The sequence below is a fragment of the Suncus etruscus genome, chromosome 10 (genome assembly GCF_024139225.1).
Source record: "Suncus etruscus isolate mSunEtr1 chromosome 10, mSunEtr1.pri.cur, whole genome shotgun sequence".
Taxonomy (NCBI): domain Eukaryota; kingdom Metazoa; phylum Chordata; class Mammalia; order Eulipotyphla; family Soricidae; genus Suncus; species Suncus etruscus.
In genome coordinates, this window is record NC_064857.1 from 44,810,525 (window position 1) to 44,833,905 (window position 23,381).

Below are 23,381 nucleotides of genomic sequence, written 5' to 3' on the forward strand. Positions count from 1 at the left end.
GGTGGGGAGGAGGGAGATTTGGGATATTGGTGATGGGAATGTTGCACTGGTGATGGGTGGTGTTCTTTACATGACTGAAACCCAAACACAATCATGTATGTAATCAAGGTGTTTAAAAAATATATATATAATACAACATTTATATGAAGGCATTGAAAATCCACTTTTTCAAATCATGATTTAAAATAACAAATTAGTTGCAGAAGCAAATGCCATTAAAGAATCATCAAAAAAGCTATAATATTTAATTTCCTTACACAATTTACAGAAGTGTTTGATTTTACATTTTTCTAAATACCATATTGAAATCTTTTTTTTCCAATTTTTATTTTTTTTATTTTAATTATGACAACAAAGATGCAAAGAAAGAGGACAGGGTAAAGTTACAGTGGAAGCCCAATCACCCATAAACAGAATTCTCGGTAGTCCCATCGATGATATCCCAGCCTTGAACTTTCAGCCAAAGAACATTAAGAAAAACAAAACTGAACCCATGTACAATACAATTACTTTGTCCCTCAAATCCCCAGTTGTAGTACATACTATTTCTTAGCAGCACACAATATAATCTAAAGACATTAGACTTATGTAGCTCCTTAAACATTGAGGGCAAAGTACATTTCTGTAGATCCATGAACTTGCTAACTAGTTTAAGTTAACCTCAAAAGTTTTAGTGGCTTGTTTTTCTTAAGGATTGGAGTCAAGGGAACATAGTAAAAAATGGTATTAAATTGGCATTTGTTTGCATAGGCCCACCAAAACATAAGGGACATGGAAAGACAAATTATGGTCTAAATACAAGGAGACCCTACCCCTGAAGTTTCCTGGCACAGGACTGACTCTAGGCTCCAGGCAAATTAGTTTGTCCAATTCAAGTCATCGTCTGTAGTGGCAATACACCTCCATTCCTCACATAGTCTCTGTTGTTGGTATCATGCTTCTGTATTAAAGATCCTGGAGTCTGCATATCCCATATTGCAGTCAGGATGGTGCATAGCATCCTCTCATTTCACCTCACACTTAAGGGGCACTAGAGAGATGAAATCTTTTTTATTAGTAGTATTTGTAGTATAATATCATTATACTTGAATTATATGCATGTCTTGTGGAGATGGGATTGTAAATATTGGTTAAATACTGGAGAGATATAAAAATTATCCTTCATTATATACTATATATAAATAAACTAAATATAAGATATATAAAATAGTATGTCAGTGTCTGATAAAGATCTGTAACAACTAGGATTTTTATCTCCTGAAGAAATTCTATAATGATAAATTTAATATAAAAACATTTGTTTTTAAATTTTAGTTATTTACTTTTTGGTATTCAGTGGTGTTCAGGGCTTAGTTCTTTATACTGTAGTATATTAAATTGATTAAATTTGGTTGTTTTCTTCTGCAAAAACTTTGTGTTATTATGTGCCATAATTTTCTCCCTTCTTTAAAAAAATAATTTCTTTTAAAAATAGTTTTATTTCTTATGTGATATTTTTCTCAATTTATTTGAATGACAAAGAAGGGGTTGGAGTGATGGTACTACAAACCTGGGTTTGATTTCCGGCATTTCAAACGGTTCTCTGCCAGGTGCGATTTCTGAGCACAGAGCCAGAAATAACACCTCAGCACTGGCGGTGTGGCCAAAGAAACAAAACAAAACAAAACATAACAAAAAAGAATGGCAAAGAAACCATATCTGTATTAATTTACTAGTTATATGATTTATTAATTCATACCAGAATTATTGAACAAGTAAATTAAATATTCACATCATGTGTTATTATAATTTTCTACCTGCATTTATTGCTTAATGAAGAACACCAAATAAGTTATCCTTAAATTATTCAACAAATTAATAAATGATGGGTAAATGTCAGGAACTGTCTGAATGTATATTCAATGTAATTACAAAAAAATACAACTATTCTTTACATAAGTTATCACAATTTTAGCAAATAAAAATTTCCCAACAAAAAGTCAGTGACAACAGAATCGATACCCGTTCTACAACTAGCTCTACATAAGGGGACCACTTATACTAGTAGCCCGGGGGAACAAAGGATTGGTATATGGAATGCATGCTGGGAACAGGGGTGGAGGGAGGACACCACTGGTGGTGAGTACCCCCCTGATTCAAGGTCACTATGTACCTAAAATATTACTGTGAAAGATGTGTGATTCACTTTGGTCGCAGTAAAAATTATTACAAAATGATAGTGAAGAAAAAAATGTTTTTCTTGCCTTGGTATCAAAGTATAGCAAGGTAGCATTTGAGCTGGGAAAATGACAGAGCCCTTCTCAAGTATATCACAGATAATTACTAGGATCTATATTGAAAACAGCATGAGTCTACTGCTCAATCATATGTGACATGAATTTGCTAAGAGGAAAAAATATAGCATATATAAGCATAGGTTGTCATGAGGATACTGGCTTTATATTAGAGAATATTGATAATGGGGAACTTATAATCAGGCAAATACAGATTGCTGATCCTCCTTTAGGCTCTGTTAAAGCAGGATATACAAAATTAAATGATGGGTCTTCTTGGATCATCATTACTAACTCAAATGAAGTGTTCACTATAGATTACCAAGGTGCTTGTTTCATCCAGCACTTCTTAATCTTTGCAGTTCTACCTATGTCAACAACTATGTGAATCCAATTATAGAGGTTTTGTATACAACAATTCTATGGGATAAAACATATCTCCGTAAACACACATATACTAAATTTTGTTTTCAAGTTTCTACATATCCTTTGCTTGGTTTAGAAAACAAACAGAAAACCTCACCAATTTGAAAGGGAAATATTATTTTAATATTTTATATGCAATAACCTATAACCCTATTCCAAAAGGTGTTTCTTATTGATGAAAGGCAAAGTATAAAATCAAAATCTATTAAAGCATAAAATGCTTATATAAATTAAAAGCAATAAATAGAACTTAATATCCTCTCCCAATGCTCCATCTGCTTGTTTCCCTTAACATATAGGTGTTATAAAATTATAATGAAACACTTGAAATGACATTTTGCTAACACTTAAGGAATATTCATACATATAATATATCAGTGATAATTATTATTTTATTCATTCACTTATATTTATGTAATGATCATATGCAACATTTGATATTCATCTGGTGCATAATATAATTTAACCCTACCACAAATGTATTATATGATTTTCACTTTAAGTTTCAATATTTTATTTACGTTTGTTTTGAAGCAACACCCAACTATATCCAGGTTAAACTCAAGAAATAGCAGGGTCACTGAGCATCAAACCTGGGTTTCCTGCATACAAGACAAGAACCTTACCTGCTTTTATCTCTCTGGCCCATCTAAGATTGCTTTTAATATATATTATATTATATTATGTTATGTTATATTATATTATATTATATTATATTATATTATATTATATTATATTATATTATATTATATTATATATATTATATTATATTATATTATATTATATTATATTATATATTATATTATATTATATTATATTATATTATATTATATTATATTATATTATATTATATTATATTATATTATATTATATTATATTATATCATATCATATCATATCATATCATATCATATCATATTATATTATATTATATTATATTATATTATACTATATTATATTATATTATACTATATTATATTATATTATACTATATTATATTATATATATTAATATATTGATGAACTGATACCTTAGGAGTTGATTTTTACCTATCATCTAAGAATTTACAGTTTGCAAAGCAAGTAGTAATTGAAATAAAAAAGCTCCTTGTAATGAAGTGCATGCGATCATTCACTACACAACTTCTCATGTTTTGAAATATTCCACAAAGTATAGCAATTTTAGAAACATATTATTCTCATTGAAAAGGAGAGGTGTTTTTCCCCCTTTAAATCAGAGCCTTCCTTCAAAATAAACTAAAAATAAAAACATTTATGAAAAAGGTGTTTAGGGTTTTAGGATGATTTGACAACTAAATTGCTTGTTCACTTTGAGTTGTGTAATGTTGTTCTCAATAAAATTAAATATTAATAATCCGATTTGCCAACTGCTTACAAGATTGCTGAGCATTACACACAGTTTAGGGAATTGCCTTTAATGAAGAACAAATGGAAGTAAAATACTAGAAAGTTAAAGGTTCCAAAGCTATAAATGTTTTAATAGATTCAACATTTTCAAATGTTGAGTGTTAAGTGTTTTGTACATTAGTTACATTAGAGTAATTTATTGATTCTTGTCATATTATTTAATGAATATAATGCCTACTGAGTAGTTCAGAGATAATTCAAATGTCTGGAGTGCTTGTGTGGCATGTGCAATATCCTTTCATTGACAATGCATGATATTGTTTCCCATACACTGACAGATTTGGTATTGGTGCCTCATGAGCACTTCAAGGGTGGCCTTAGTGATCCCAAACACTGCTGAAACCTAGTATTATTACTAAATATCTGAAGCCTAGTACTGAACCATCAAGCCCATAAACCAGACTGATTATGGTTGGAAGTGACTGCTGACCACTGCTATGGAGGCCCCTGCCCAGCCAGCACCAATCCAGTGGAAAGGAAATACTGCCTACAGAGTTGTTAGTAAGAGATAGTTGTCAAATGTTCTATTTGTGTTATGTGAATACTTTGCCACAGTCATTTAAAAATGTATATATAAACAGAATATATTCAATGTATTTCTGTGTTTGGAAGATAGCAGGAAAGTAGTGTTCTCCCTACCACACTTTCCTGTGCCAGAATTTTTCTACAGAAAATTAGAGCAGCTTGTCTCGTTACATTTTCAATGAGATGCACAACGCCATCTTTCCATGAGCAGACAACCCAGACCTTGGACTTTAGAACTCAGTCCTCTTTCCTTGAACATATTCAAACTAGATTGTGTGTCTTCTGCACATTCATAAGTAGCTTTTCTAAGTCAAGTGCTCATTCTATACCAGATATACTTCTTAGTTACTCCTGGATATACTTTGATGCCATTTCCATTATTTTATGTTTATACAGGAGATGATAAATAACCACAGATATGGGTTGAGTTAAGATTATGTAAAAAGTGCTGTGCTAACAAAATGTACCCTCAAATTGCATACCAGCCTTAGATAAAAGCTGTTCTGTAGCCTCTCTAAAGAAATGTTGCGATTCAAAGTTAAATCATTTTGCTTGTTCTTTTTGCTTTTTGGCAGGCCACATCTGGTGGGCTTACTGCTTGTTCTGTACTTATAAATCACTTCTGATGGTGTTCAGGTGACCATATGTGGTGCTTGCAGTTGCATGCAAGTGCCTTAATCCCCTTCTAGTACTTTAACCTTTTTGGTTATGTTTATATTTATTTGACACCTGTAGCTTAAACCCTATGTAAAATTAAGCTGTTAAAACTGCATAATAGGGGCTCTAGAAATAAGTTAAAGTGTTAAACTCATCTGATTTACATATATTATTCTTGGGATGGGTCCAAAGTACATTAATGTCCCTGATCACCACGATAAGTTATTCACAAGCACCACCTAATGTGCCCCCCAAAACAAAACAAAATAAATAAAAAAGCTTCACAACATTTGGTAAAAACATGATCACCATCTTGATGAAAAATATTAACATTTTAACATATTTTTATTTAGTCATTACTAGATTATGTATTTATGATTTGGTTTCAGAAATGCTATGTTTCAGCATCAATCCCTATATGACCTTAACTTAGGCCATCTCTATTTTACAGAATTATAACTCAACTCTATTACTACCTACTAACTTTCACTTAATGTTTACCAAAAGAATTCAGATACTTAAAACAATTCCAAGCCAGGAATAGAATACATTTTTAAAAAAATTTATTGAGGCCATTATTAATTACAAATCTTTCACAGTTGTGTTTCAGTTACATAGTGACAGTGAATTATGGCCATTCCCACCACGAGTGCTGACCTCCCTCACCGTAGTTCCTTGCATGCATCCCAAACCTCCACCCCTAGACCCTGAAATTCTAGTGTAACAGGTTTATTTTGTGTTTAGCTTGTTATAATTTGATTCTCTTGACTCTGTTGTCATTGACTTTGGCTTGGGTATTTAGATCTGCCCTCTTTTTTCTTTCCATTAAAATGTACCTGAGACCACTTGGCCCCTGTACTCCATCCAATTTTTTTTTGTCTTTTCTCATTTAATCTGATACAAAATTGGTGCATTTGGTAATTGTTTAATTGCATGATTAGGAATAGCATTAACTAAAGTGTGTTCTATAGAAACATCAACATAAAATATTATGGAATATAAATTGATTTTGTGAAGTACTGTCAAAATAAAAGTGGAAGAAAGGAACACTATGATGATGATAATTAGAACTTATTTATTGTTCAAGTCAAGAACTATGTGTTGGATGCGATAAAGTAATATGCATGGTATCTCTTCAATAACAGTAATGCAAACAACAATATCCAAAGAGGAAAAAAGGGATAAAGGGAGAGAGACAGAGAGACACAGAGAGAGAAAGGAGCAAAATGCCTACACCAGAGACAGGAAAGGGGAAGGGTGAGAGGGTAACCAGGGACATTGGTCATGAGAAATGTGCATGGGTTAAGGGTATTGTATATTGCAGTAAATTGTAAGACTGAAACTTAATCATAAACAACTTTGTAATCACAGTGTTTAAATAAGAAGCATGGAGTGAACATTCATTTATCATTCTCTCCAGGCAGAATGGGATTCTCAGTGAGAACAGATCTTTTTCTCTGGGAGGGATCTGGTACACCTCATTCAAGCCATAGGTCTGTATTCACTTAGACTTAGTCACTACTGACCATATCCTTGCAGTTAGAAATCAATGGATGTGTGAGTTTTAAGTATCATACAAGGAAAATTATGATGATCTATATCATTACATATACGTATAGTGCCAGAACACAGAATGTGTATTCAACAAGAAAACCTGATCTTATTTTTGGGTTATCTATAATGACTTTCTATTATAGAAAGTCTGTGGAAGTTCTTTGAGAAGAGATGTGACTTCTGAGTGACTTCAGAACTTACAATAATATTCTAATTAGAGATGTTGGCTTGATTCTTACCCTATATTATTTGAGAAGATTTCATATAATTTTGTAACTAAAATCACAAAAATATTGACTTATATTTTTAAAACACTTTAGTGAACCACTGAAGCTTCCAAAACAGCTCTAATGTCCACAACTTAAAACTGAAAGTTTGCTTATTCTTCAAATATACCTGAGTTTTTGTTATTAGGATTGGTCTGTGGGGTTGGGAGTGATAATAACTTGACTTTTTAAACATTGAATAAGTAATACAGTAGATCTGCTGACTGGACCTTCTTTCTCTAGCTATTAATTATTAGCCTAGTTCTACTTGTCTTTTCATCTGGGAAGATTTTTATTTCTGGTGAATTCTGAACAGTTCCCTGTGGGATAAATAGAGAAATTCTTTGCGATTTGAAATTCTAAACTTGTGTCTTATTATTATAATATATTTCTAAGACTTACAAATTCTTTAGTTGTCTTATTAAGATACATCATGACTTAACATTGCCTGAAAGTTTTAGGGCTAAATGTTATGATTCATTGGGAAGAAAACTTACATTTGTACTTCAGTCTCCCAATGGTGGCCACACTAACACTAACACAAAGAAACATTTCTTATTTCTGCCTGGAAATAATTCTGCCTCGGAGTTAATTTTGAGTCTCTCTGCCAAATTCACATACCTACACTCTGTTTTATATATATATATATATATGTATATATAAATATATGTATATGTATATGTATATATAAATATATATATAGTTTCATTGCCTATTTCATTTACTCGTGAAATATTTAGAAGTATACTACTGAATATATTTCCATATACTTTATTCAGTTAGTGATTTTTTAATTTATGATGATTACAGAAATCAGCATTATTTTCTTTTATCTATTTTCTCTCTGGCCATCAATCAAGTTTCAACTGTAGTGTCTGTAAGGAGTCTTCCCTACCCATACTCTCCTAGTGACTCTTCTAGTTCTTACATTGTACTAAAATCTTGCCTTTATATCACTGGACTTTTGTATTCACATAAGCTTTTCTTCAGGTGAGTATAGAGTATACTATACATAAGAACTGAATTACTATGAGTACTAACTGAAGCTCAGGTGTTCACTATAATGACAGTCACACAGGAATTGTTAATAATATAGAGCAATTAGCACCACGATGTTAAACAGGAATGCCCTGACCTCATTGACTTGCTGGAGAATATTTTAAAGTACTGAATAGGACTCCCAATCATATTGCTTATAACAGAAAGAATGTAGGTCTTTAAAGTCAAATAGATGAATAGAAATAATGTGCTCAATTGAGCAAAATGTATGAGTAAGTAAGATAACATAAAGGTGGTTATGACTTACTTGAAATTTCTTTATATATTTGCATAACTGTTAATGGTTATTACAGTATTGTAAATAAATTAAATTATTTCACTATATAGTACTCAAAATTTTTTCTAAAGGAAATGATATAATTTAAAGTGCATCAGCAGGAATATTTCTTTGTATATCCTACCAAGAATAATCATAAGTGCAATCATTAATGTGAATGCTATTTTTGTTTTAAGCCGTGTAATTTACAATACTATTAAAGATAGAGTTTAACATTGTAATCTTATAAATCACATAAGATTTGACTTGCACATGCTAATTCCACATCCACTATTTATGGGCATCTTTTTATTTATAAAATAAATACCTATATTGCAATGATTTTGAAACAAGTTGATTAGAAAAACTTTAAAGTGACTAAAATATAGGAGCCAGAGTGGTAGCACAGCAGTAGTGCTTGCTTTGCACGTGGCTGACCCATGATGGACCTCAGTTTGATTCCTGACAGTCCATATGGTCCCCCAAGCCACGAGCAATTTCTGAGCACATAGCCAGGAATAACTCCTGAGCATCACCGGTGTGGCCCAAAAAAACGAAAAAAAAAAAATCTAAAATGACTAAAATATGTTTCTAAATAATTAAGAGGGAAACTATAAATATCAGGAGTAAGCAAATACATTTATTTATTATTTTTCAGTCATACATTTTGTACTCGTCATAAAAAATTACTATGAGAAAGGGGCCAGAGCAGTGGCGCAGCGGTAGGGCATTTGCCTTGCCTTGACAAACCGCGGTTTGATTCCCCCAGAGTTTGATATGGTCCCCCAAGCCGGAACGATTTCTGAGTGCATAGCCAGGAGAAACCTCTGAGAGTCACCGGGTGTGATCCAAAAACCAAAAAAAAATTTTCTATGAGAAAATGATACATTGAAGTGGAACCCTTAATCACCCTGTTCCTCTGGCTTTTCAACATACTGACTGAAAATTTTTGTCTATTCTAAATCAATGCAATATTGGATAATACACATTGCTTGCTTATAACACAACATGTAATATACTCTTTGTTATCAATATTATACAATAGAACATAATTAATTATTATTAATTATCATCAAAGGTCAAATATACTATAGGATGTGGAGGATGATACACAAAATATGGTAATTTTCATCCCAGCTGCATGTTGAACTAATTGGATAAGAAGACTAATCAAAAAGTTTGGAATTATGATACAAAACCATTTATTTCACAATTTTTATCAAAGGGTATGCAAATATTGAACTACAGAGTGAACTATTCACTTAAATCAAGTTTATCAGTGCAGAAGATATCTAGACCTCCCTTGTAGAGTACCACGTTTCTAGGCTGAGGGGAAGAGGAGGAATGTTTCATAGGTTGGACTTGTTTCCATAAAAGGAGGATACAGAAGAGCCCATTTTCTTATCCCAAACTTACCATTTATTTATTATGTCTTAGATTTAATGGATGTCTCTTCTTCATCTTCAGGTGTTGAAAAGTGACATTTTGACCTATGGCATTCACTTTTCTTAAAAAAAAATGCATCCTTTTATCTGAAGCTCTGCTCATTATGACCTTGTGCATTAATCCATTCCCTTCCACTTTATAACCCTTATTTCTAAATAAAAGCATCAACAGTTTATTTTTTCTATTGATTTAGTGAAATACATCGGTCAGTTATCTATTTTTTTAGATTAGCTGCCTACTTTTTCATAGTAACTAGAAATTGAAATTAGAAAAGTCATTAGAAAATGAATAATAGTTTAGTATTTGTTTCCAGGAGTGAAGTTATGGGTGGTTTAGAAACTTGTAGAAACTTGTAGATGCACAAAATTGAGTTTATTCCAGACACAAGAAAGTCTTGTGAACTTATTTTGTTTTTGTTTTTGTTTTTGGGCCACACCTGGCGGTGCTCAGGGGTTACTCTTGGCTGTCTGCTCAAAAATAGCTCCTGGCAGGCATGGGGGACCATATGGGACACTGGAATTTGAACCAACCATCTTAGGTCCTGGATCGGCCGCTTGCAAGGCAAACGCCATTGTGCTATCTCTCCAGACCCTTGTGAACTTATTTTTCACTTGTAGGCCCATCCATTACTAGAGAGAAAAAAATTAAAGAAAGAGAGACAGATAGGGATGCATAAATATATAAGGAAAATAATTTAAACCGGGGAATGTCAGTGACATTTTTATTTCACCACACAACTGCACTCTCATTAGATCAAGTTGAATAATTCTTACCCCTCTTGTCTCCTGCACATTATCAATAAGCACACAATAATGAGAACGTTTATGTGAGTGGTCAATATGAAATTATTTATTTTCTGTATGATAACTATTTTTGACAGTCAGTAAAAAGTTGCTGGATCACAACTGATGACTAGTTATGTACCTAAGTTTAACACAAAATTTCAAATTCATTTTGTAATTTATGGATCTGGTTTCCTTTTATAATCTAGGCTCTAAGCTGAGTTTGAAGTTTAAATATTCTGCTTTCTGTGTGTATATAGGTTTTCTATTTAAATTTTCTGAATAGTCAGGTCATAATTAAGATATACAGTGAACACACACACACATACATATACAGAGACTGGAGTGATAGCACTGTGGGTAGGGCATTTACTTTGCACAGCTGATCTGGGATTGATCTGGACATCCAATATCTTGCCCTGAGCCTGACAGGAGTCTTTTTTGAGTGCCAAGTCAAGATTATTGCTTGAGTGCTGCTGTGTGTGCCCCCAGTCCCCCAAAATATGCAATGTATACATTTCCAGGTACTGTACCATGTTGGAATATTTATACCTCTTGCTAAATTCAGACCTGAAATCAATTTATTATTAACATTATTATTTTTTTAATATCATCATTATTAAGATCATTAACTTTGGGGTTGTTTACTAGTCTGAATGTGTAGAAAAATAATTATGTTTATTATATAGAATTGACATAACAAAATGATTAGTAAAACATGCAAACATTCTTAAAAGTGCTTGACATTTAGGGCCAGGGAAATGGTTTAAGTCAAAGATATTAAGCATGTGAATTTCTCTTGCATGCATAACACTCAGTGAAAGATATTTCTGGTGGTTTTATTACTACTGGTTGTGGCCTTGGAGGTCCCTCCATCGCTAGAGCTCAGAACCATGTAACCAGACCTGAGCAGCAAGTGGTCATGCCTGTACTGCTGGGTCTAGGTTTGATGGACATGCCTCTGGGATTCTGAGAAGTATTGGCTACATCCTCTATACATTTTTTAAAGCCTGTACCAGAATAAATTCAAATAATGCCTGTTAACTATTAATATACTGTGGTTATTATAGTTATTTTCCTACTGGTAACGATGGGCTAATGATGTAGAATTCAATGGATTGTCAAAAGGAAAAATTTAGAGGCCAAAAAATAGAACCAGGCACACCAGCTGGCATCTAATCAACATTAGCTACTATTAACAGAATTATTGACCTTGGAATCTGATTGAGTTTGCATTTCTTCTTCAAAACAAGCATCCAGAATATTAAAAGCCAATTTTATTCATATATATTCTATAATTATAACAACAAAATATACTGATAACTTTGTACAAAAATATATCATTTATGATTTGTTTGAATTAAATAAACTTGGTCAATCCTTAGTCCAAACCAAATGAAAAAGAAAATTGAGTGCATATTTCATATGGAATATAGAAAAACTTCCTTCTATATGAGTTAAATATTTAACTCAATAATACTGTGATAATCTAGCACACTCAATCCTAGTTCCTACTTATGTACAGTGTTCCACATTTCTATAGATGGGACAAATGCATATACATTAAATTTTTAATTTTTCATTAAGTTCATATTGTTTTAATGTCATTAAGATCCATGGAGTTCACGCATTCATTAGTTAATTTAACTTCTTTGTGTTATTAAATTTATCTCTAGGCTCAAAGACAAATGCATAATGTTTCTGTGTTAAAAAGGGGGATTGGGGAAAAATATACAGAAATAGTTGTGTTCTCTAGAAGTTTATTTGCATGACAGAAGTGCGAGAAGCAGTTGGAAAGTTTCACAGAAAATACTGAATTTGAATTGAGTGGCTTCATCCAGCAAGGTTTGAGTAGGTACCTGGGAAAACATGAAAACTCAGGAATGAGAAAAGATGATTGATCAATGGATATAGGGCCTGGATTCCATGCTCAGGTATTTGGAGTTGACAATATAGACAATTTATACTATAAACAAACCCGGATACTCTAGTTTGTAAAGCCAAAGCAGTGTGACTCACAAGCAGGTTGTTTTACTAGTTCACATATGCAACATAGATGATACCATGTAAGGCAGAGACAAGAGTCTTTAATGACTGAGCCTTTCAAATTGTGATGTTATATAAGAGATAATACAAAAGTTCTGATTGTGGAATAACTCTCTGTCATTCTTGGGTGTTGAATAATTTGTTCAGTTAAGATCGATAATCTGGTGGGGAATAAGAAATAACTTATGATGATTAACCCCTTTAAAGGTACCTTTGTAATAATAGGCCAGTAATAGTAGGCTGCCATTTAACAGTTGGGAATAAAGAACTATAGCTCAGAGTACCAATAAGATCTAAAAATGTGAAAAAAACAAACAAAAGAAACCTAAACTAAAATGGCACCTATATGACAGTAAAAATTGATTACAAAAATAATTTTCTCTATTCTGTAATGAATGACTTAAAAAACATAAATCCCTTACATAAAAAATGAAGTTAATATATGCCAATGCAACACTTTCACATTTATTTTACTATTATCCTCATAATCTATGTTAAGAAACTGACAAACATACTGCAGAGTGCTGCTAACCAGCTTGGTAACTGGACTAGTTCACAAGCAACTTTATGAACCCTATTTCACTCCAGATTCTGTGTTCTATAATAAAAACTATGTCACACAGGTCTACTAAAGTATTTAAATTACAATAAATTTTACTTTTAGCTTCCTAAACAAATCCTTGTTGACATTTTAATTACATAATTCATGGGCATTTTCACAGAGCCCATTAGTGAATGTGTCCTGAATAAAAAAGGACTATTTTAGGGCACAAGTGATCATTACATTGAGACATATTTTAAGTAAAACTAAACTGAACTATTTTTTTCATTGTGTTTGTTGATATTTGGGCCACATGAAGTGGCTTAGTTCTGATTTTGACATCACTCCTGGTGGACTTAGGAGAGTGTATCAAGTATTGAATCCTGGTTGGCTGAGGGCAAGGCAATGTCCTGCCAACTCTAATATTGCTATGGCCCCTAAACTTTATTTAACCTGGCAACTTCCTACATTACATTAATGGACTTTTTTCCTGTTTGTTAAAGATGCCTTATCCACCGACTTTGGAGCTCTGTCTAAATTCCTCTTCTTGCAGGGACAAGTGAAATGGTCTTGTGAGTAGGTATAATTTAGTGGTCACAATTTGTGGAGTAACTGCTGTCACTAATTTCACCCATAATTATAATTTAGCTTCATCGTTTTTGTTACTGCTATTATTACGTTAACATCTGAGCCATGGCAGATACTCCATATTTCCCACAGACACATGAAAGTGTTTTAGATACATGTAACCTTGTGTTCCTCTAGTCCAAGTCTGCAGGGCAAACTTTCAACTTTTGTTTCTGTTTCCTCTGCAGGGGAGCTTCTATGTGCCCTCAGAAAACTGCATGCAGCATGCTTATAAGTGGCACCGGGAACTGTGCTTTCTACTCTTGCATGCCTACCGGGGACTTCGTGCCTATTTCCTGGTCATCATGAGGGACATCCCAGAGCTGCCTCACATGGAGCTGGGTAAGAGGAAACATCATCTCAGCAGCTCACTTTCCATTTTACCAGGACTCTAGAAAAGTCAGCAGACTTCTGTAAGTATCCCAGTAGCAAACAATATTTTAGGTAGGTTTTCTGTATTCTATTCATTCACTGTAGCAAGAGATGATTTTGGATATGCAAAAAAATTCCAGGAACACACCAGGGCACTATTTGCTAACTCAATCATGGACCACTAACCATTGACCAATTAAGCTCATAGAAAAACTACTCCAACTTGAAGCTATTAAGATTTAATGCTAAAATGATATCTAATGTTATAGTTTCAGGTTCCAATTTTATAAGAAAGTAACTCAATATTAAGAATGCTATATAGGAGCCGGAGAGATAGCACAGCTTAGGGTGTTTGCCTTGCATGCAGCGATCCATGATGAATCTGGGTTCGATCTCCAGTGTCCCATATTGTCCCCAAGCCAGGAGCTATTTCTGAGTGCATAGCCAGGAGTAAATCCTGAGCTTCACCAGGAGTGCCCCCCCAAAAGAATGATATATAGTTACACATAATTATAATATTTATTTATGTATATTATATATTGAAATATTTGGTCATAGAAGACTCTTAAAAACCATGCTTTGTTTTCTGTAGATGCTTAATTGAACCTGGTAGTCTTTAGATGGACAGATGATGGGTCTTTAGCACATGGAGGTGAAATGACTGATCAGGGCTATGATTTATTGTTTAACTAACTGAAAACATAGCATTAGAAACTTATTGTGACTCCCCAGAAGGATTATATATATATATATATATATATATATATATATATATATATATATATATATATAAATACATATATATATCATGTCATCCTTTCCAATGATGACCTCTTTGCTTCTGGAACAAAGAACTATATTCCTTAGCCTGATATCCAAGGTTAACAGCAATCCTGCTAAGTATTTTAGCATCCTTCACTAGATTATGAAACTTATATACTGAAGTAATCATGGATTTGGAAGTATTTAGACCCTATTCATTATATATATTTAACTTAATATATCATCTAGCAATGTTTTATTTACATGTTTCTCTAAACAAACACTTCTTAAAAATAAGCATACATATAGAATTTTTTGACCTTCAAATTGACAAAAGACTTTAATAAATCTCAAAGATTCTCAAAGATACAAATACTACGTATTGGAACAATTATATAGCTGGCTGTACACTGCATTGCAAAAAGTTGATTCATATTCTATCTCCTCCATCACATACAGTCCCCTGATTCCTGTCAAAACTGATCCTTAATTACAGAGTTAGTAGCAAGTCCTGAACTAAAGATTTTGAAGTCCAACATCAAAACAAAACAAAAAAAGGCAAAGTAGATATGTGCTCATTGAAGCAATGGTCTCTTCAGATCCCTCATGTAGGTTTGTAGAGTCAAGGAGTAGATGTAGAGTTGTTGGGAACCTAAATTCTGATATATTTTATAGTCTAATTTTATTTTCTCTGATTCCTAAAGCTATGTTTCACATGCTTCTCTGAATAATATTCAGAGTTTTTAATAGTTCCAAATGTTATGAATATAAGAAGTAAGTACTTTGAGAGAATTAAACTATTTTATATACCCAAAATGGCAAATAGACATAGTGCAGTTAATGATTGAATACTTGATTGCTCATTCATTAACCATTATATTTAAGAGCTTTTTATATAGTATTCGACACCAAGACTAGAACCATGACAACATGAAAATATATGTGAAGTATGATAGTCATCACAGACCTGAGAGCGGAGTTCCAGCTTATAGATATGTGCTCTTGGAGCATGAAGGAGCATGTTCAGTTGCTGAAGGATGACTCTCACCTGCTTAGGCTACAGTGTTTTGATTAAAATCTATGACATGGTTAAGTAAAAATAACTGATAACATTGTATAGTTATGGAGAAGCCAAGCATAAGCAAATTATGACTAAATTACAACAGGCTTCTAAGCCATTTAGTTACTGCTTTAAGTAGTTAGTGCTCTGGTTCTTCTGTTGGTGGGAAGATTGTAGCTTTTATTGATACCAGATTCTGTGAAGCTAGATCTACATTTCTAGGAATACTAACATTTATTCATAAAATTAAGTGACACATTTATATCCTGTTTATATTCATAAGTGTGTATATATATATATGTATCTGTGAATAAGAGAGAAAGAGACAAAAGAGGGAGAAAGAAAATATGTACATTTTTCTTAGGTATTTTCACCATGAGATCAAAACACTTCAAAATACAGTTGAGAGCCTAAAATTTCTTTCTTTCTTTCTTTCTTTTCTTTTTTTTTCTTTTTGATTTTTGGGTCACACCCGGCAGTGTTCATGGGTTACTCCTGGCTCCATGCTCAGAAATCACCCCTGGCAGGCTCGGGGGACCGTCGTATGGGGTGCCAGGATTCGAACCACTGTCCTTTTGCATTCAAAGCAAATGTACTATGTCCATTCTATCTCTCCGGCCCGAGAGCCTAAAATTTCTATATGAATGTGGGGTCACCTATTTCTCAGAAATAAATTCAATAAAAAGATCTTAAAATTTTTGTTTTGTTTTGTGTTGGGGCCAGACTCTGACGCTCAGGGGTTACTCCTGGTTATTTGCTCTGAAATTGCTCCTGGCTTGGGAGTCCATCGTGGTAAATTCTAAGTCAGAACATGCAAGACAAACACCCCTTGGCTTGCACCACCTTGTTGGCCTCTCAAGTTTATACTCTTAACACACAACCACACTGGATATCTAGAACTTATTTGAAAGTTTGTAGGAGTTATTTCTTGCTGTGACTTCAACTCAGTGCCTATGCTTATTACATTTAGCTAGCAATGGCTTATATTTTAATTTCTGTCATTTAATTACACATGGAATTTTTTTTCCTTCCCAGAGTCCCTTGATGTTGAAGAAACACTCTCTCAGCTATGCTCAGAGCTACAGGTAAGTGTAAAAAATAATCCTCTAGTCTGAATAGAAGTGTTTATATAGGGCAAACAGAGTGTTATGAAAACATAGATTAAAAAAGACTTGTGGGGGGGGTAAAAAGACTTGTCTCTTAAATATAATTGTGAAAGACTTGTGATTCACATTGGTCTCAATAAAAATGATTAAAAAGAAAAGCTTATTACCCTAATAAAAATATAAAACTGAAGATCCACTGATATTTTATTACCCTAAATCAACTGTTCTACACCTTGGTCTATTTGACATAGTTTGGAAATACAAAGATCAGCAATGGCTTGGATTTCTCCTTGAATTCATGTAATAGTGGTTCGACTCCAGGAAAGGAAAATAATGAAGTTATAGTAACCAGTCCAAGAATTAAGAAGTCTCCAAATCTTATATGGCAAAGAACTTGGATTAATCCATGTCATGTCCAAACTTCAGAGCTGGATTCTATTTTGGAGGAGCTGTATTGATGTGGATTGTGGACTTTATTTTTAACTAAGTAACCATGTAGGTAACTCTTTAGGGTGAATTTGTATAACAGAGGAAAAGAAAAAAGTGAAAGTATCTATCAATTTTTTTCTTGTTATTTGCTAATGGTATGACCGGATATCTGGAGAAAGAAACCCCAACATCTTTAAAGTTTACTTTCACAGCCCGCTAAGACTTTAGAGGCAAGATATCGCCACCTAGTGACCAATCAGTGTCAGGGAACACACCCAGTTCAAGGGTAGGCATGTAGCCGGAGACTACTTCAAGTAAGCAATTAATATGTATCTTTAATCCATGTTAACATTACAAACATTATTAAGCACAGATTATGTGCCAACTATTCAGTCTCTGAATCTGAGGGTAGAAAACACATCCACAGGACTTCCAGCCTTTCTCATGTGAAGCCTATTTATTCACACAAAAGGTAAAAACTATGAACAGGGGTAGGGTTGGGACTATGTGCACAGTGGAAGGAGACAACAGGCTCTGTTTGAAGGAGTGGAAGTGTGCCAGATGATAGTGAGACATTAAAAAAAAAACAGAAGGACTCTCCCCATTGACTCAGGGCACTTGGGGTCACTATAATCCTCAGTCAGTGTTTATAAAGAAGTTGGGATGAGGCTATTGAAGGAACTGGAAAAGTGGATTGGACCAGATGAAAGGATCCCTGCTGTGCTGTCTGATTAGAGAAGAGATGGGAATTGGGCCTCCTCTCTGCAGTAGATGGAAATTTTCTGATGAAACTCAGCCGATGCTTTAATGAAGCAAACAGGTTCAACACATTCAATACATGCTGAGCATCATCCGGAAAACAATTGCTAGTTTTCTTTAAAAAAAAAAAAGAGCATTTTTTATCATGCAAAAATTATTCCTTGCTTTTTTCTACCAAATTATTTTTGATAGATCCAAAATAATTTACTAATATTTGCTAATTATCTGATGATATTTTATTACCTTGTAGTGCAATATGTGGAATGCGGGGGAGTCCACGCTTAGTCCAGTTCAAAATCCAGGTTGAAAGGGATTAAAAAACAAAAAAGTAACTAAATCACTTTTGAGTTGAGAAACACTGGAAGACTGAAGCTCAAAGTGCCTAGGAAGAATGCATTTTAAGAGAGAGAGAGCAAACAGCATATGGACAGAAATGCCAAAGAAAGTGGTCAGTATAAGGACCAGAAGTGTTCACGAACTGGGAGAATATTCTGCATGCAGATAATAGTACATGTTTACAAAGAATTATAAGCAAGATCACTGCATTTCAACCATACTCTATTATAGTAGAGATAAATCCATAATGGTGAAGAGAGGGCTGACTTGTTATTAGAAAATGAGAGAAGAAATACCAAGAATAATTGCTCAAGAGCATGATTCTTTGATGTGCCCAGGTCACTTTAACCAATGTCAACTTGCTAGGATAATACATATGCACTGGAGCAAAATGTAAAGTAACCAGAGAAAAGTCTAAAGATAATTATAGCTATAAAATGGCACTGGACTTTAGTGAAGGAGTTTAGAAATTATTTTTTATAAAATTTAAATTTAAGGAGCAGTCACTTCCACTTACATGGAGAGCTGAATTATCTTTGAGGATGTTGTCTCATGGCTGAGCATATTCTCCTTCCCTAAATCTAATGTTTATTTTTCTGCCTCTTAATTCTTTCATCCTGAATTTTGAATTAAATTGAATGGAATCCTTCATTTTATGTTTGCTTCCTTAAAATAAAAGAGTTTTTTTTTTTATTATAAGTAAGTAAGGATCATTTTTATACTTTGGAGATTTATAACTTATGCAGTCATAAAATGTTGAATTTTTTTGCTTATATAAAACAGCTCAGAGAGATTGCAGTTGAATATTGTGCTGCACTTTAATATTAGACATTAGAGTCATACTGTGTTTTACCTGTTTGTTCATGATCTGATAAATACATCATTCAGTGATGATCTACTCTCCTACTCATCTAGGCTTTCTATAGGAACCATAGCAAACATATATACAGTCTTTTGTTAACTAAAATTTAATTATTCCAAGTACCACATGACTTGTAGTTGTAAAATAGTAGTAGTCTTAGGAATGGAGCTTTATCACAGGATCTAAGGCAAATTTCATTACATGTGGTTGACCAGATTCAATCCCTGGAGCTCCATTTGATCCCCTGAATCTTGCTAGGAGTAATTCATGAGGACATAACTAGGAGTAAGCCTTGATCACCTTTGGGTGTGGCCCCAAACAAACAAAAGGACAAAAAAAAAAACCTAGTAATTTTTACCCATAAATTTAAAGAGTTTTAGTTGGTGTCAAACTCCTCCTTACCTCTTTATTCTGTACTCACTCCACTAGGACACCTTCATCTTTTAGTGTCAAATAGTTAAAACAATTCTCAAAATTTCAATGTATACTTTAAATTTAGTCTTCATGTATACATTGAGTCCATTTAAAGATTTCCTTGTAAAGTGCTAATTTCATGCTACTTTTGAAGAAAATGTATTTTAACTTGAGCTATTTTTAAAAAATTGGAATAATTAGAGAAATAATATAACATGATTTTATATAATCTTCATTTCTTAGGTGCTTTTACAATACCTACTCTGTCTCAACATAATACTGTGGCCTTGTGATTAAACAGTTTTGCAGCTGAATCATACTCTCTCACTCTGTGTTAACTGATACACGAGGTAGTCCCTCTGAGTCTCATTTTTTTCATCTGCAATTATGATTTCAATAATTACAACTGAGAAGTGAAGAGATGCAAGTATTAAAGATGTCTATATATTAAAATTTTAATAAATGAAAGCTATAATGATTGCAGATTATTAACAAGTTAAAACTGTAATGGGATGCAGAGTTGAGATGAGAATGATGTGAAAAGTATAAACATCAGGGGGCCAGAGAGATAGCATGGAGCTAAGGTGTTTGCCTTGCCTGCAGAAGATTGGTGGTGTGAATTGAAAAGGGAAGTCGTCATTACCTTGGCCCCACCCTTAAGGGAAGTCGTCACTACCTTGGCCCCACCTTTACCCCTACCTCACCAATGATTCGTGTTACCGTAGTGGAAGTCCAGCCCTCAAGGACTCTCCTTCCCCTCCCACTTCCCATCCTATATAAGGGGGTAACTGGGAAACCACGAGGTCCTTTTGTCCCCATTCTATTCTGGGGGCACTTTGACCCTGGCCAGTCCGAATGGTCAGTATTAAAGCACTTTTAAGCATTTGCTGGGACGTCAGCCTCTTCATTTCTCTGCGTTGGGCAGCTAGATTAGGACGTCGGGACCTTTCAGTTTGGCGAGCCAGCCAGGAGTCCTCATCCTGCCCGAAACAGAGCTATGAACAGGTGGCCTGGTGAGTTCTGATGTGTGTGTGTGTGTGTGTGTGTGTGTGTGTGTGTGTGGACTATATATACATATATATGTATATATACATTTATATATATGTATATATATTTATATATAAATGTACAAATCAGAAAAGACCTCAGGAAGAATGCAACAGTGCCATATAAAGTAGAGGTAACTTATTGTCATTTTTTGCCTCTCTAGATGTTAAACAATCCAGAGAAAATAGCTGAGCACATCAGCAAGGATCTTGCATGGCTCACATCCCATCTGATGGCACTTTGGACCCAATTTCTAGACACGGTGACTTTACATTCTCAAGTGACTACTTATCTCACCCAGGAACATCACAGCCTGCGGGTAAGGTGTTAGATGTAAATTCTCTAACGGCCTGCCAGTAAAGTTTCAGTGAAGCTTTACATATGACCAAATCATATATTAAATAAGAATGCATATCAAGATTAATTTCCATGGACCTAAGTTTTGTTTTTGTACCACTATGAGTTTACCATGAGATTTTATGAACTTACTGAGTCTACCAATGTTTGTTTTCCTCTACTGCTAGCAGAGCCTATCTTAAGAGATATGAATGAAAGTGCTTTTGTAGGTAAAATGTGTATGTAAGCAAACCAATAGCTCTTAGTGTATTTCTTGCTATCAGTTTTAGTGCAGGTGGGTAGGTGTTAAAAAACACATGAAAAAAGTGTGTTATATATTTATAATCAGAAGGCAAAATATCCTAGTTCACAAAGTGCTAGGAAGTACACATGACTGACTACCCATCTTGCCTTGTTTATTCATAAACCTGTGTCTTGATTATTTTATATTCAACTAAAAGATATAGTGCTAAGTAAAAAGTTGTTAGAAATCAATGCGAGAACATAGTTATTAACATATAAAAAATGTGTCCAGAAGCCCAGATGGATCTTCTAGCTCTCTTTGATAAAAACGCAGCCACACAACGTAAGTAAGATGACGTTGTTTGAGGATCTCCTGAGTGTTTAAAAAACCTCTATTCTTATTGCAAAGTGTCACTTGACTTCAAGAACCTCAATGCTCTAATAATTATGTCAATATTTACTGAAAAAAATCATCTATTTCCATTATTTTATATCATTAGGTCCGAAGGTTTTCTGAAGCTTTCTTTTACATGGAACACCAAAAGCTGGCAGTGCTGACCTTTCAAGAAAATCTGTAAGTAATTCCCAGCATGCCCACATCATATCCTAAAATTAGCCACCCAATTCTTGTACAAAGTCACTTCCTTTCATCTCTGACTGAAGGAAAGAAGGTTGCCCACCTCTGCACATTCAGTGTGCATTTTTTCTGCAGGCAAGTTAGACAAACTGCAGAGACAGAAACTAGTAGGTGACAGAGAAGGTCAATAGCTCAAATTTTCTTTGTTTATTGTCATCATGGTTGTATTGATGGGATAAAGACTTCCCAGACCACCAAAAATATCATTTTACTGAGTCCTATTTGCTAAATAGATTTAAACAAGGTGTGATGGCTGCAAATTATGTCAGAAACAACAATAACTAAACATTTTTTTCTGAGAGTTGCAGGGGCTCAAAAATGCTTTGAATATAAGAATTAAGAGTGATGTACTCATTAGAGATATTTATACATTTCTAACTTTTCTTTTGACCAAGGAATAATAAAAGTCAGAAGTAAACCAAAGAGGAGTTTATCTTCAGTAAATATCCTTGATAAGCAGCAGTGACATTACCTAAAAGATGGCATGCTAATTCTTATGCAAATCCAAATATTCCTTTTTGGTTCTAAAATTAAAGTTTGTGGAATAATATTTTAAATGCTTCAGCAAATATATCAAGAGAAACTCTAGAGATGCAGTCATAACTGAAAGACAGACCTGAAAAATATTCTCATTGTTTTCTTTAAAAGCAATTTTTATCCCATATTTATTATATTTGAAAATCATAATGGCATCTAAAGTTTGTTTTATACATCTGAAAGTGAGAGACATGCCAAGATCAACTGATCTGCATTTTCACACAGTTTATCAAGAGATGTCCGGGATTTACTCTTCCATTCATTCATCCCAGTTCTTGGCCTGAAGTATCTAAATATAATTTCTAGAGCTACGATAAGAATTCAACTGGTCCATATAAATATAATTAAGTGTCATGAAGTCAAATATGTAAATTGAGATATTTGCTTTCTGAATCACAATAGACAGACATTAGAAACCCACATTGGGGCCAGTGCAATAGCAAGCAGTAGGGAATTCGCCTTGCATGCAGCTAACCCCAAAGGGACTCTGGTTTTATTCTTGGCATCCCATATGGTCTCCTGAGCCTGTTACGCACAATTTCTAAGCACAGAGCTAGGAGTAACCCCTAGATGTGGCCCCAAAACCAAAATAAATCA

General features: G+C 33.8%; 1 protein-coding gene across 1 annotated transcript in view; it reads left to right on the forward strand.

Moving 5' to 3' along the window:
* The window catches only part of FAM135B (family with sequence similarity 135 member B), a 280,538-nt gene that overhangs the window by 223,924 nt on the left and 33,233 nt on the right, over positions 1 to 23,381 (forward strand). The window contains exons 8-11 of the mRNA XM_049781948.1: positions 14,073 to 14,226; positions 17,114 to 17,163; positions 21,195 to 21,350; positions 22,111 to 22,184. Of these exons, the coding sequence (XP_049637905.1) occupies positions 14,073 to 14,226; positions 17,114 to 17,163; positions 21,195 to 21,350; positions 22,111 to 22,184 (434 nt within the window). The remainder of the gene's footprint in view (positions 1 to 14,072; positions 14,227 to 17,113; positions 17,164 to 21,194; positions 21,351 to 22,110; positions 22,185 to 23,381) is intronic.